The sequence below is a fragment of the Notothenia coriiceps genome, unplaced genomic scaffold (assembly GCF_000735185.1).
Source record: "Notothenia coriiceps isolate Sejong01 unplaced genomic scaffold, NC01 NC01_scaffold00036301, whole genome shotgun sequence".
NCBI lineage: Eukaryota > Metazoa > Chordata > Actinopteri > Perciformes > Nototheniidae > Notothenia > Notothenia coriiceps.
The window spans coordinates 171,045-186,877 of NW_011369002.1; the positions used below are offsets into that span (position 1 = coordinate 171,045).

At 38.3% G+C, this 15,833-nt stretch overlaps 1 protein-coding gene and 1 long non-coding RNA gene across 2 annotated transcripts in view; one reads left to right on the plus strand and one right to left on the minus strand.

The window, feature by feature from the left end:
• ufm1 (ubiquitin-fold modifier 1) overlaps positions 1–13,136 on the plus strand; it is a 32,495-nt gene extending 19,359 nt beyond the window's left edge. The window contains exons 2-5 of the mRNA XM_010792082.1: positions 5,305–5,359; positions 8,932–8,971; positions 10,410–10,442; positions 12,675–13,136. Of these exons, the coding sequence (XP_010790384.1) occupies positions 5,305–5,359; positions 8,932–8,971; positions 10,410–10,442; positions 12,675–12,748 (202 nt within the window). The 3' untranslated portion in view covers positions 12,749–13,136. The remainder of the gene's footprint in view (positions 1–5,304; positions 5,360–8,931; positions 8,972–10,409; positions 10,443–12,674) is intronic.
• Positions 7,308–8,419, minus strand: LOC104963481 (uncharacterized). Its single transcript, XR_800321.1, has 3 exons — positions 8,328–8,419; positions 7,485–7,600; positions 7,308–7,391 (listed from the first exon to the last, which is right to left on the minus strand). It is a non-coding gene; the product is annotated as an uncharacterized lncRNA (long non-coding RNA).
• Positions 13,137–15,833: the final 2,697 nt, after the last annotated feature.

Consider the following 15,833-nt stretch of genomic DNA (forward strand, 5'->3'; position numbering starts at 1 on the left):
ATCATGCTGATAGAGGAGATATACCTTTTTCTCAGAGAAGAACTGTCAGCCATCAAGGGAAATACAGCACATTACTAAAATGATGTTTGAAATTAAATGTTTTTTCCCCAGATTCTTTTCATTTCCTAAACCCACAGAGCATACACCTAACTAAATTATTCCGTCAAGCATCATTAGCTTTTGGTGTGTATGTGTGTGTGTGTGTGTGTGTGTGTGTGTGTGTGTGTGTGTGTGTGTGTGTGTTTAAATAATGTATTTATATTTGGCCTCTCACTTGCATGTGTGATTCATTGAGTTTTGGCTAAGTGTGCCACCAGGATGATGACTCCTGAAGAGCATCTGGGGAATACATTAACAACAGGAAGTTTAAAATGAACTATCAATAATATTTATCGCAGGAAGAGATGGTGGAGCAGTGCGGGGTATCGGGGAGTTTTTCACTGTATACAAACATAATGTCTGACTCATGTGTCCTTGGAAAAGTTGCGTTGGTACTCTGCTTACCATGCCCTCTCAGTGTTAACACAGCCGGGGCAACTTATTCTTCAGGTCAAATGTAATTAACTCAGTATCCTGGGGATTATACAGAGTATATAAACATCAGAAGAGAGACACAGTCTTGTCTCCTTAAGTCTCTTTACATAGTTTTCACAAATTAATATTCATCATTATGTTTGACAATAAATTAAGGACCAACCTTTTTGCAAGGTTACCCGTTTATATGAAAATATAGGGGCGTGTGGTGTAGTGGGTTGTCCGTAGGTGTTTGGATCAGGGGAGCACAGGTTCAAACCCCACTGCAGTCAGCATGTCGTTGTGTCTCTGGGCAAGACACTTCACCCCAAATTGCTCCTGTGGGGATTGTCCACAGTATTGAGTATGTAAGTCGCTTTGGATAAAAGTGTCTAACAAGTAATATGATGGATGATCATTCTAAATGAAGTCAGCCCTTTTAATGGCAGTAATCAGAGGTTATTTGCAAGATTCATATCGGTTAGAACCCTTATTAAAAGGCTGTTTTCCTCTGTTTCATGGTTGCTTGATACAAGAAAGGCACAACGGAGGGAGTCCAGTGTTGTAGTATACAGAACCATAAGTACTAGGATGAGTGGGTGGATGGATATGTCCTACGAACAGATCAAAGGTAAAGTCCCATGTGAAACCAACAGAAATGTCTCGTACAGTATGCAACTTACATAACGGAATATATATAGCATAGCATTTTCTACAAACCTCTCCATGTATAGAGTACACTACATTACTGTCAGACAACAATATACAGTATGGGAAGAATCCAATCCAATGCACACAACTAATTTGTCATACATAATTTGATTTATGGACCCAGCTGGCCAAGAAATAAAAGGGCTGTCTACAAACCAGCTTTAGAAGATTCGTTTTTTTTAAGTGGTAAGTCAACCAGATACAAATGCAAACGGCATGTGAAAAAAACAACAAACATTTCAAGAAACTGTGAGAAGAAAATCTGTGTTAGATGTGGTTACGTTTAAGCTTATTAAGCTTATATGCCAACAGCAAACACTATGCTAAAACCAATGAGTTACTGTAAAATGTTTATTGAACATGTTAGAGTTTTTACACTTTACTGTACTGGATCTCTACAGATTGGAACCATGTCATGCATACTCACCAAATAATAAAGACAGATTTATAGAATTAAAGTCATTCTTATCGGGGCTCTGATTTTTACTTCAACATCTTCCTAATGATCCTATCACAGGTAGAGTGTGATAAGGTAAGCCCAGGCTTTAAATCCATTCTTAGCTGCCAATGTTCAAAATAGCAGGGAGCTAAAAGGTTAAGGGCTACTTATTAATGCATTAATTATGAACTTCCTCTCTGCCTGGAGCAGTGGACTTTGCTGGGTTACGACTGAGGGAAAATCAAGGAATAAAATGTCTATTTTAAACTAATTCAGTATGGCAATGGCAATATGCAGCTTATCAGGCAAGCTGTCAATGTGGAGCCAGGTAAGGTCAGGATATGGATGAAAGGAAAGTATTTGGCTTATCAGACATCTACATTATATCATATGTTTTCAATCTGATCTCAGGCCAACTCACAGCTATTTAAGCTATCCACAAGAGCCATGCGGGCTGATATATATGGCCAGTTGATACAAAACAGAGGAACATAAAACCGCTGAATAAAACGTACACACACAAATCCAACAACTTGGAATTAAAAAGGATTAGTGAGGGGGTGTTGCAGAGTATTTCTAGCAACAGAATGTCCTGCGTATAAATAGAGAATGATATGCGTTCGTAAGGCCAGGAGTTCTCCAACACTGGCTGTGGACACTGAATATCACTTCCACACAGAGCACTACCTACCCATGATGCTTTGTTTTTTCTTACTAGGTCGCCATGTGACCTTTCCCTGAGGGTGGGAGTATTAAATTATGTCAACATTTATGCTGAGAAATAAAGTAAAAAGACACTCTCTGTATCTACTGTACACCTGTATGCAACATATTTGTTTGTGCATGCTCTCGTGCATACAGTAGGCAGCAGTATACTTCTGCAGGTACTGTATTTTGTCATGTTTGTTTCTCTACCCATGGGGTCTGCTTTTGGTATGTTAATGAGCCATTTCATCGCAGGCTGTGTAATGCAGGCTGTGTAATGCAGGCTGCATAATGCGCTGAATGCAGGAATTGTATTTTGCATTTTGAGTGCACTCTCATGACTTCACAATATATTTCTCTAGCCGTTCTGCTTCATAGAAATTGTTTAGTTTTTTTGTACCACGATTATAGATTCAGACAGTTTGAAAAATACGTATTGAATCTCTTTCTGATTATGTAATTCTCTTTTTGGCAAAGGAGAATAAGATCAGGCAAAACACTTCAATCTGAATACTTCATGAAAATGTTCTGCCGTGTCAAGAATATGTTGAATCAAGTCACTCTTTTTTCATGCTTGAGGAAAAAATGAATTGCTAGTCTGCCTTTCAATTATTCAATATACAGACCTCATACAGTATCTTATCTATACAAAATATGATTCTACAAAAACATTATTTTCTAATTAGCATAGATGTGTCACACACCTCTCCATTGTTTCTTTCGTGTGCTCCCTTTAAGATTTTCTTCCCTTGGGTTTTTTTTTCAAAGCCTTACACCTTCCTCTTCAATTGTACTTCTTCTCGGGAAAGACCCACCACTGAAATCCCAGAGGTATGAGCCTGAGTGTCAGCACTGTAACTGTGAGCCGTCATAATAAGTCTGCTCCTACTCTTTTCGCTGGTTGTTATTCCACTGCCTACACTGCATCATCCTTTCACTGTCTCCGTCTCTGTGTCTATGGCATAGACCCAAGACTTGACTTACATAGGCGATACCTCTATGTGCTTGTAATATACTTTTAAATATGCAAGTGTTATTTGTCTTATTGTTGATGTTATTTGTCATTATCATTTCGGATGAAAAGCCCACTCACCAACTATCAGATGTTTTGACTGTCTATCAAGTTCTTCTTCAGTGAACGGAGATGGCTCAGTCGTCATCCCGTGTGGAACTTCACTCGTAGTGGCTTCCTTGGTCCGTCTCTGGCCATCCATTGACTCCTGTTCGATGGCCTTTGACCTCCTTTTGGGCAATACTGTGGCCAGTTTTGTTCTTAACAGCCCATTGGGCGTTCTGATTCTGAAGTTCAATCCATCTCTTGTACAAAGTCCACATCATCCTCACTATAAAATAAATAAAACATACATAGAATATATCATACAGTATATTTGATATGCATATATTCATTCCTCTCAAACACAGTTTTTATTATTCTATATATCTGATGCGACTTTTTATAATATGACTGAACAATACCACAACCACGGGCACTTGCATTCTGATTAGACCATCAAAATCAGATGATGTGATATTGGTACAGCTTGTTCTTCTGGAATACATTTTCCTATGAACTTTCATTAAGTAGACAGGGGTATCCGTGACTCTGACGCCATAAAATAAATGAACATTCCTGGTTTGTGCTTTCTGTTTGGATTGATGATAACAGTGAACTGCTTGATGTGGCTGACCTTTTCACTCTGACACCTTGATGAATACAGGACCTCTGAAAATTATTCAGCTTTGATGGCAAAGTGCTTAAATGCTACCACTGTGACCCGATAATCCATTCATAATCAAATCATTTGGCAGACTCTGTGCATTTAGTTCATCACTCAAATACTTGGTTCTGGATTCATGTTTGCCTTGTAACATATACAGTAGGTAAAACCAAAATCATGAAGTTAAGTTTGGTTTTAACTAATTAGCAGTAAATATTAAATAACTACCTTCCCACACAGTAACTTCAACATGGTGGATGTTTCTGGACATTATTGTCAACATTGTTGTTATTGTTATGAAATTGAAAGCACTATTAAAGTCATGGTGCAATTGTGTGCTTTCTGCTGGGTCTGACATCAAGGTGTTAAAGGCCAGACAGCTGATGTAAATACAAACTACGTTATCATTTTTAGAAAGCCAAACCAGCAAGAAAAGACAAATATCCAAATTATTAGACTAAAAACCAATAATTATAACTTACTTAAATGTAAAAGATGTAATAAAAAGTTTCACACCATGACAATTTTGTCATTCGTTTGAAGTCAATATGCAGTTTATTTTACATTACAATGGATTATGCAAAATGTTTGATATTAACACATATGTTAGCTCACATTGCCTGCCTCTCAATTATGATTCAAGTTTCAGTAATATTTTCACATGACAGTCTACTGACGGTACATTCAATGTGTTGGAAGGCATAGCCTAGTGTTTAAAATGAAAGCACATAATTCTTTAGGAAAAGGTAAAAAATAAAGTTTACCTGAGTTAGAGGAGTGCAATATCCACATGCATTGCAGCACGATCTCAACAAACATCAGTGCGCATCGTGGAGTGTGCGCTTTCTTTCGTTATTTACGGTACATTTTAGACGTCTGTTATAAATGCCTGACAGTTATTAGCCCAAAGAATACCTCTAACTTGTATTATATTCCACGGATATTGAGCACAATAAATGAATGTTTTAAAAGAATACGAAGATACACCTGAAAAGTATAATTATACACAGATATTTGTCAGAAATAGAACCAGAGGGATGACGTGTATGTCTGGGTCCTTCGGACTTCCGGGTGTGTGTAAACAGATCGCAAGCGGAGTCGCCTCGCCCAAAAGATGTGAGTTTATGTTTTATGTTGTGTCATTTTTACCTGGATATATTTAATATGTATTAGCTAACATCCCCGTGCTTATAACTCTCTGTTTTCCTTGTTCATTAGGTCTAAAGTAACGTTTAAAATCACCCTGACGTCGGACCCCCGGCTGCCATACAAAGTGTGAGTACACTGACAGCTCAGCAGTCACAGCTTTACCGCTACATTCAACTATATTTCACCTTTTTAAACTATTTTATTATAGATTTAGTTTACCGGTACCTTAGATCCTGGTATATTCTGTTGTTGTGAAAACATGTGCTGGCGTTTTTAGCTTGAGCTACAGGGCACGTTGTCAGGGAGACAACATCTGTTAGTGTCAGGCTGTGATTCACATATAGATAATACATAAAAACACCAGACAACAGTTCCGTTAACTTCCGTTTCGACATTTTTATTGCATTGTGAATTCAATTGACCTGACTATATGCAATCTATCAGGGTTTCTTTTATCAATTTAACTTTGTCACAGATATTTTTTCTCTTAGGCTACGACTTTTGTCCGCCGATGCAAGTATGACTGGACCACATTTGACTGCTGGAAGCAAAATGAGCCTTAGTTTTTACAGTCAAATCCCAGTTAACTGGAGGCTCGAGGTTTCCACATCAACGTGTGCAATCCTTCCACACTATTTGTGACATAACACTTCTTGTTTGTGCTTGCACGTTTGAAACTCAGATTTAAGAAAGTAAAAAAAGTAAGGTAAAACACTCCACATGACCTGATGATGGTAACTTATGCAGTGACTGTAAATTAAAAATAGCATAGTTAAATGCTTGCTCTTGCCATCCCAGATTAAGTGCATAAAATTGAGTTTTTTTATTCAATACACTTTACTGCTATAGTGCAGTGTTCGGATTTTCATGTTCATATTTGTATTTTGTGCCTCTACTGTGACATGTTTACATGCTTTAATGTTCAAAAAGGTCTTTATTTTTCTCATACTGACTGTGCTGCAGCACCTATTTTCAACCTCTGTCTGAAACCAGAGCCAGTCTGCTCTGATTGGTTAGATGGACAGCTCTGTTGCGATTGGTCAACGCTTAGAGCCCCTTAAATACAATGTGTTGGAGCACTAGCCAATAGAAGCACAACTGTTACACAGTGATGTCACTATGTTACGTATACAAACACATGAGTTCAATCGAGGCGTTTCAGTCAGGTGTGTGGGACAGAAACTCCCTCTGGCTGAACCCTGGGCTTCTAGCCTTTGTAGACTATTGACATGCACAAAACAAACACACACTGTCACACACTACAGCAGGGGTGACAAACTCAAATACACATTGGGACAACATTTAAAAAATGGGTACTAGTCGAGGGCCGAACGTATTGAAATGAATTTATTGCACATATTAAACCTGGGACTAACAAAGCTTAAATGATTGCCTATAAAAACAACATTAAACATTAAATAATCAGTTGCATTCATTTCTTATGGCTCTATCTGCAGCTTTTCCAGAGTCATTTCTTAGGATTACATTTTTCCACAGGCCAATAACAGCTGCAAAAAAACTATTTCCCTCAAAGACAAAAACAAACATGCCCTGTTGTCTCAAGAAAAAAAGTGCAGAAGGAAACATCCATTAAACTCAGTGTGCTGCTCTGTGATGCTAGTTCAGATACTTGGCATCTCATCTTGGGTGCAAGTTCATCAATGTTTGGGCTCAGGCTCTGAGCTGAGGAAACCCTCAGGATGGAGTGAAGGTGTGCGTGCAATATACCGGTGGGCCAGATCTAATAGTAATTTAAAATGATCCTGCGGCCGAAATTAAATCCACCAAGGGCCTGATTTGGCCCCCGGGCCTTGAGTTTGACACATGTGCTCTAGGTTTTCACCAAATAGTTAAAAGGACACAAAAATGATGGTTTTTTTCCATTATTTTCTTGTGGAATATTTGATCCTTAAAACTCTTCCGGCATTAAAAGGATCTAAAGAATCTGAAACAACATGGTGATTTTTTCATGGGAATGTTTGTGTCCAACTATGACGAGCAGACCTTGATTATAAGGGGTGACTTAAATATATACAAGAGACAAAAAGGAGACAAAGAGATGGAACAAAGAGGAACTCACTCTTCCACCTCCAGAGCTTCATGTGCTGCAGAGATGCGAGCCTGTGGGTTTCTCTCTCTCCACGCCTTCTGCATTACTGCCAAACAAACACACAAACAAAGATGTCAGAAGGGTCACATTACACTTAATAACTCAGATAAATCTACTGCACATGCACGAGCTGTCTCACCGGCGTCAGCAGGCCGGAGGTGGTCCGAGTCGCACGTGAAGAAGGTCTGATGGTCTTGTGCCGAAAGGTTCATATCGTAATATGTGAGCGGCTCTCGACCCGTTACCCACGTATATCTGCGCACAACGGGGGGAAAGCAAAAGAGGTTATTAGTTTGTCTTCGTTGCTCAGGTGACCGTGAGTGAGTCACAGGCTGTGCTGAAGCATCAGTGGATTATGTACTCGACTGAAAATGGACAAAGTTAAGAGCTGGACCTCAGCATGCAGGTTGATAAACATAGAACATGACAGCGTGATTACAAGGTGAGGAAAGGACAAGTGGAGGAGGACACGTCAGAGAGAGGATAGAGGAAGGACGACAGAGAGTAGGAAGTGAACCAGGTGTACACAGACGTTGGTATATAAGGGTGCGTATATAAGGACACTAAGAGGAATTGAACAAGAACATTTTAAAAACTATTTCAAAAATGTGCAGAATCGATCAATCCTTTATTGTTTTAGGTCATATTTACATATACATATTTGTGTTGCATTGTTGTAGCAGCCTTAAGATTTTCGTTGCCAAAGCTACGCTGCAGACAATATAACCTTTGATTTGTATTTATTTGACTTAAACTAGGGCAGTTGTGTTGGTTTTAAGTGTGTTGCCTGTAGAGAGGGAGTCTACCTCTAGTGTATGAAAAGTACTCTATAAATACACTTTGATTGATTGATTGATAAAACTGGACAGACTAATGAGGAAAAACACAAGAGAGAAAGAGAGAGAGAGAGAGAGAGAGAGAGAGAGAGAAAGAGAGAGAGAGGAGGTTTCCAGATGAAGGTTGCTTTGCCTCCGTTACTCACCGATTATATTCGGCTCCACGAAATAAATTCAGCGGATTTCTCCATACTTTACATTCTGCAGGAGAGAGAGAGAGAGAGAGAGAGAGAGAGAGTCAGGGGTAGAGTCCACACAGAGCCTCCTGAGAGCATATCTGACAGGAAACAGGTCTGAAAACTCCTCAGAGAGAACACACACACACACACACACACACACACACACACACACACACACACACACACACACACACACACACACACACACACACACACAGGCACGCGCACGCACACACGTTACTGTCAACTGCAAAAGAAAACCAAAACACACTTCACAGCATTGTCTTTCTGCTTGTATCACCAATTTTGCTTCTGAAAACATCGTAACTACAGATCCAATTTCAAAGTTGTCACCCAACAAAGTCAGTGGATGTCAGTCTGCTGACTCAGCAGATAAATCTTTTCTTTTTGATGATTTATTCACACTGTGTCTTCACGCCAAGTGGAATTGGGTTGCAACATGTCCCTGGTTATTTAATCAAAGTCTTTGACTGCTGCTTGCATTTCTTAAATGTTAAATTCTATGAATCTCATTAATGGGGATTCTCTCTGCTTTATTTTTCTTTTATAGTTCAAAGTGCCATCGGCTACCAGTGCAATCATAACAAATGGTGAGTTTTCACGGAAAAGTCTTCCAACTAAAAAGTGACATGTTGATCAGATCCAGTTATTACGGGCTCTCTGACTTCAGAGAGTCTCATACAAGTCATGGGTTTTTACAGAGGTGGTTGGAAACTCGGCTTAGTTTGAAAATGTCAACAACAAGCGGAGAGCATTTTAGAAAGCTCTAACAAATAAATGTTTGCACTATAGCTTGATGCTGTTGAATTAAATTCGTTTTTTTCTACATGGTGGAATTCACCAATTGTCTGTCGCTTTGGGTAAAACCTTCGCTAGAGGAAATGTAATGTAATAGATGCTGCAGTCAGCATGTCGCTGTGTCCCTGGGCAAGACATTTCACCCCAAATTGCTCCTGTGGGGATTGCCCTCAGTATTGAGTATGTAAGTCACTTTGGATAAAAGTGTCTCACAAGTAACATGTAATGTAATGAAATGTATTATAATTAATAATCAAGGAAAATATCTTCTTGTTTTGTGCATGTTTTTACTGCTTTACAACTGAAGTCATTGAGCAATCTATGAACTTTCTGATCTGTGTCTGCTACCAGCAGGGATTGAAATCAAACACAGAAACCCAGAAAAACATATAATTCAACATTACATTTTCACATTAGATACAAGTAGTCTAGCTAATTAGAGCCCACTTACAGCATAATTGGTTGCTAAATATGTAAGAGATTGAAATATAAAAATCCCATCTAAAAGTGATTATTCGACTCAACTATTTCACTAAAATTAAGCTTCATTTAAACAATTTAAACCCTTTGTATTACGTAACCAACAGATCCATGTCTAAATAACCTGAGCCAGTACGATGTACAGAGTGGTCATTACCACAGTTAAAGTCAAATTAAATTCAAATACAATTTTATTTATATAGCCAAATACCACAAATTCAACTTTTGTCCCACCAATTATCAGAACACATTTCAGTGAATGGTGTTTGAGGCTGAAAGAGGGAAAACTGTTTTTGAGATTCATTGTTTTCCCAACAATTAAATAAAATAAAAAACTGATTATGTTTTGTTTACCTCTGCTAGTCATAGTCCATTGAGAAAGTTTAGAAAATGTATGCCTGATGTATTATCTGATAGAATTATGACATTAAGGTGGCTGAGGGTATGCAGTCATTGGACACATTGTTGCCAAATAAGACTGAGAGCAGTGTTTTGTCTTAAAATGTCTGAGACATGACTGCAATGTCAAAAAGAGCTTTGCTTTTATCAGTGCAGAATTAATGGCTGGCCCGTTATTATTCCAGATGGAATTGCCTTCTGCTGAGCGACACTCTCTATCTATTATTGGTTTGTTTTGCCTCGTGCAGCGTCATTATGAACTGGGGATATTATAAATGCATTTTCTGTGTTCATGTCATTTGCACGCCAATCTTTTTGAGTTGACATATTTCCCTCATGGTTGCCTTTCAGATGGAATAGGAATCAACCCTGCCCAGACAGCGGGTGAGTTGTTGTGTTTTTTTGGAGCCTTACATAATCTTTTTTTTTTACAGAAAAAAAGCCCCATTATGGTTTTTTGTATACCTCCACAAAAAGCACTGTGGACTGTATAAGATGTTTTTCTTCCTTCAAATATATTAAGGTGCTTGGAAGCAACTTCTGTTTTTCAAGCCTTTCTCCACTTGTCAATGTGCTTTCATCAAAGCAGAACTGGACTAAAGTGTGTTTCATAATTCACTTTCATAACGCTGGTGGCATTGTGTTAATAGTCTAAGGTTAAGTATACAGTATGTGGGTGGTTCCACTAAGAAGGAAAATGAATGAAAAGCTTAATTTGAAAATCCTTACTTACGGTGACGTTAAAAATCGATTTGGCATGAAGCGTTCCAGTTACTATAATTAAAACGTTTCATTTAAATCGGGTATTGAAAAGTTAAATTACATTTGAATTAAGAGACCAATGATCATTAAAGGTGGGGTAGGTAAGTTTGAGAAACCGGCTCGAGATACACTTTGTTATATTCCATGGAATGCTCTTAACAACCCGATAGCAATGAATATCTGAAGTGTGGAAGCAGTACTGTAAAAAGCATGACCAATCATTTTAGCCGGCCCGGCTAAAATAACTGGATGGCCTACCTGCCTGTCAGCCTTCCATCTGTGCACAAACTTATCTCGTGCCCTCATTGGTCATGTGCGCGTTTGTGTGTTGGAGGAGGGGCTCTGTAAGGAAGTGGCAGATTTGTTCCGGCTGTGTATTTTCAAATCCTAGCGCACTCGAGCTGGTTTCTCCAAAATTACCTACCCCACCTTTAAGAGGGTAAATAAGATAAATATATGATTGATAAAGAAGAAAAGTGCTAAAGAAAACTAACTTTATCAGCTTGGTAAGATAAAGATGATCAGGAGAATACAGTGACTCTGACAAAGGCAGTTGTTAAAAACACCTTAAGGGTTTGTCTGCTAAAGCCTGTTGCCTAGTCTCTCATCTCTTCTCTGCTCGTTGAATTTCCCCCCAAAAAAGGGGGAGGAGCTTCCAGGTGTATGATCCTGTCAAAATATTTTCGTAGAGTAATTGTCCTTAATCTAAAGGTGATGTAATAATTAAATCAACTTTGGACATGCAACATTTCTTTCCCACACTTATACTAGTGTTAAATTAGCTCAAGTTACTACAAGACTGAACATACATCTCTGTATTGGTGCAGGTCTCTTGCTTGTTTGCATGGAAATGCTGTTTTTGTGATAAATGGATGCAGATGCAGCGCCTGGAGAGGCAGTATTTAATGTTAAATTAAATTAAAAATCGACTGGAGGCGAACAAGACACACCAAACTGTTTAGTCAGAACTCCCTTGCCTTTAGATTCTCACATTATTGCCAAACCCTGGTGAATCACTTTTTCTCTGTCAGCCTCCTTTGCGTTTCCCTGAGGGTCGTACTCATTGTGTAGCTGGGTAATGGATGTTGGGTTGTCCGCTTAGAGCCGGATAAGGTAATGCTTTGGTATTTTTCCACCTAAAAAAAGAAAATAAATTCACAACAGCTTTGTATCTGAGCAACATTCGTGCTTCCAAGAATAGCCTCAGTTCAGAAACCTCTGCCTTTTTTCACCCGCTGCAGCCACTCCGCCTCTTGTTCACAGGATTGAGAACACGGTTGACATTTTTTATCCAGATTTAATTTTACAATCCCCCTTTTTAATTCACATGTCTTTTAAATACCAATATCAAACCTTTCCTGCGGCTTAATGGGAATGAGAGTATGTTGGATCTCGGCGTGATCGCGGGTTGAATGAACAAATTATTGAATGGATTTTCTGTCTGTGCTTCCATAATTCATTATTCAAATGAAGTCGCTCGTGTGCTCGCTGAAACCCACCTGCTCTTTAAATAACTGCTAACAATAAAAGGTCAAAAAGTATACTCAAGTATTTTTTTATCCAACAGTTTAGAGATCTCACTGGCTTTGTTTTAAACCACATTTCTGTGTTAATACCCGCATTTTTGAAAAGATGTATGAACATTATTTCAACCTCATATTAATGTTTAAGCAAATCAGTTAAAAGTCAAATTTATTCATATTTTCTTCAGGTAGAAAAGTCCATGTTTCTCTCTCAGCTTGTGATTTGACATCTTTGTTTGCAGTGTATGTGTTTTATTGACAGTAAAAGCCCTTTATAAAAGAGCACAGACTATAAACTGATCTGTATGTGGTGCTCTGTGCTGTGTTTCAGGCAACGTGTTTCTCAAACACGGCTCAGAGCTCCGCATCATTCCCAGAGACAGAGTGGGAGGACAAGGAGACTGATGCAGCTTTTCCTCGTTGGGCGGCAAAATGACTCACCCGGCAGAATCATATAACACTTGAGACCCAGGAAACACCTCAGCTTGTGTCATATTTATTTTCTGGCCCGCAACTGACATGAGAATATACAGTATACATATTTAAAGTTGATGATGACATGCACACACTTGCATGCTTCCTACTTCTTCATTCTCGATCAAGTTCATTTTCTCTGTAAGTGTTGTAGCATCAAAAGATTAACATTGACATCAAGAGATTCTTGGTCATTTATGCACAGGCACAGCAGGTGCATCATGGGACATATTAGTGCTATGATTTGAAAACTGAGTCAACATTACTAGCTTTTGTATCTTTGTAAATGACAATAAATCATCCATATGACCAACAGCAACTTACTGGCAATGTTTGCTTTTGTCTTAACCAACGTGGGAATGTGGGTAGTATAATATATTATATTATTATTATATATTATTATTATTATTATATTATATAATAATATATTGTTTTTGTATTATTTGACTTTAACCATATATATTTATTTGTTCTTTTCTTTTCACTATATCTGTAAAGCGTCTATGAGCACCTGTAAAATAGCTAACAAAAGAAATCATATATTATTATAAGAGGTGAGCCCTTTTTAGAATTAGAATATGTACGACTTGCTCTGAAGTGCTGTTGATATGCTGGTAATCATATGTTTACTTTTTTAATGTCAGGCTGTTATCAGATAATAACCCCCTAAACGCTTGATAAATAAAAATGCTACATGGATCAGAACTGAACTTGTGTACGGGAACAGCACCTTCAATGAATGTCTTATATTTACATTTTAGCTCATGAAAAAACATGCACTTGTTCATTTATCATGCAGTGCAGGCACATGGATCTTTGCTGCCCTCTGTCAGGTTACTTTTTAACATCAGTTTGTGGTCACCCAAAATGTCTTACCTCTGTAATCCACGCCATGTATTATACCCCTAATTTGTACAATAGATATATTAAGGTTAGACCGAGTGATATGAATGATTAAATACTGTATGCATTGCATGCTTAATTGGAAGCTGTGGAACAGGTGGTGAGGAAGCAAGGCAGGCATCCAAGAAGCCTCCATTAAAATGCAGAGGCTCGTCACAATAGCCAGAAGGTAAGGTTCATTAAACACCGGTAACATTGGTTTTCATTTGGGAAATTAATTCAGTTTTGCATTGCAGTCTTTAACCCCGTTGCTTCCTTTTGGCAGGATATTGTTGAATAGAAAATATATATCTTCAAATTAAATATTAAGGATATCAACTGACAAATCATGACTTAGACATGTTTTTTCTAAAATGCCTAATTTGTTCTCTGACTGGCTAAGGAATGAAAACAGTTTATCATCCCCTTTACATTTTTACAACGGGAAAACAAAACTGCACTTAAGTAAAATATGCAAGAGAAAATAATGGAGCGTTGATGCTACAAGGAAAGGAAGCACACAGTTACTGTATATCTCACCATCTATTAGGATGCGGCCTCAGTTGGGGAGGGGGAGGTGCCATCACAAATGGATTTTCTCGTTTATTTTAATCAAAGTCGCTGCTGGGCACATGCACCAGGCATTTACTTCTGAAATGGGAAAAGACCACATGTGAGCCCTGAATGCAGCAGATGTTAGCTCTCAGTGTTGCCCTGAGTAAAAGCTTAGCGGTTATGTGAAAATACTATACATTTTAAGCATTATATGTTTATGACTCTAATGACTTCAATCTGAAACATTCATCTGTATTTTCTTTCCATCAAAGAAAAGAGTAAAGGATTGTTTTCAGGCCAAAGAACTGCAAATATTTGACATGTTTTACCTGTTAACTAAATACAATTGAAAAATGATAACCTTGATTCTTTCAAAAGTAGGACAGCAGCTCATTTCATCACATTCACTGATTCAGCACTCTATTAGGTGTGAAATTACAGTTTCACACTTGAAATAAGGGATACTGCAATTTAATTCTTCATGAGCAATGATGTGGAAAGCTGCTTTATAATCTAATTTCAGGTTGAGTTGTCTGTCCCGAGCCGAGTTCAGGAGGAATTGAGCTGGCTCATAATGTCTCCTGGATGAAGTCCTCTTACTAACACAAGAGGAGCATTTAATTTGATCTCCACTGCATCATTCAAGACATCAGCCAATCCATCATAGTTTCCATGAAACAGGTTTTTTAGGCAGTTTCCAGACAGGAAAATGCGGACGCGGTCTATTTGTGCAGCTGTGGTACAGATCCTCCAGGCAGAGATCACATCATGGTCTGGCTGAACTGAGAACACTTAAGCTGAGATGAGGTATGCTAATGCAAAGAGACAGTGAGGAGGCAATGGGTGTGTGGCTGTGGGTTTATTCAACATTTAGGCTGATAGAAGGAATGAGAGTTTTAGTTGGATTGCTTATACTGCTTAGACTATCAGTAATGTCTCAAAAAACAATTTTTTAAAACCTTAAAAATATTGCTGCATTGCAACTTTTATTTCCCAGATACTGAGAGTTTAACACCTTGACTTCCTCTTCTCCTGTGCTGCATTTCTTCTACTATCTTCTTTTTATTTGTGTTTGTATTGTATTGCATTGCAGGTTGTGTCAGTTCAGGACTTTAGTATTTGTGTACATAGTAAGGCCCAATTTTCTACTCAAAGTGCAGCAGTTTGGGAGGGAGGGTCGGACATGACCCCTGCCCTGTCATGCACTTCTGTGAATTCAGACGGACACACAAAAAAGTAAGAACTACAGAAACAACATACATCTGGTAAGCATTACAAAATATTATTAAAATGTATTTCCTGGTATTGCAAAAAAACACTGGGCCACCTGTTGAACACTTGCAGAGTTTGTGGCTTTATTCATATCAAAAAATTCACACACTTTGATTACTTTGTCATGTGATCAAAGGTGGTTTAAGCTCAGCTAACAATCTGAGTCAGTAGGAATTTCCACCATTGCTTAAATTCTTTAACTTTGAATACAACATGCAGCAAGACAGGATGCTGACACATAGATGGGAGTAGATTCATATTCTGTTTTCATGACTCTGTAACACTTTTTTAACTTATTCCTGTTGTG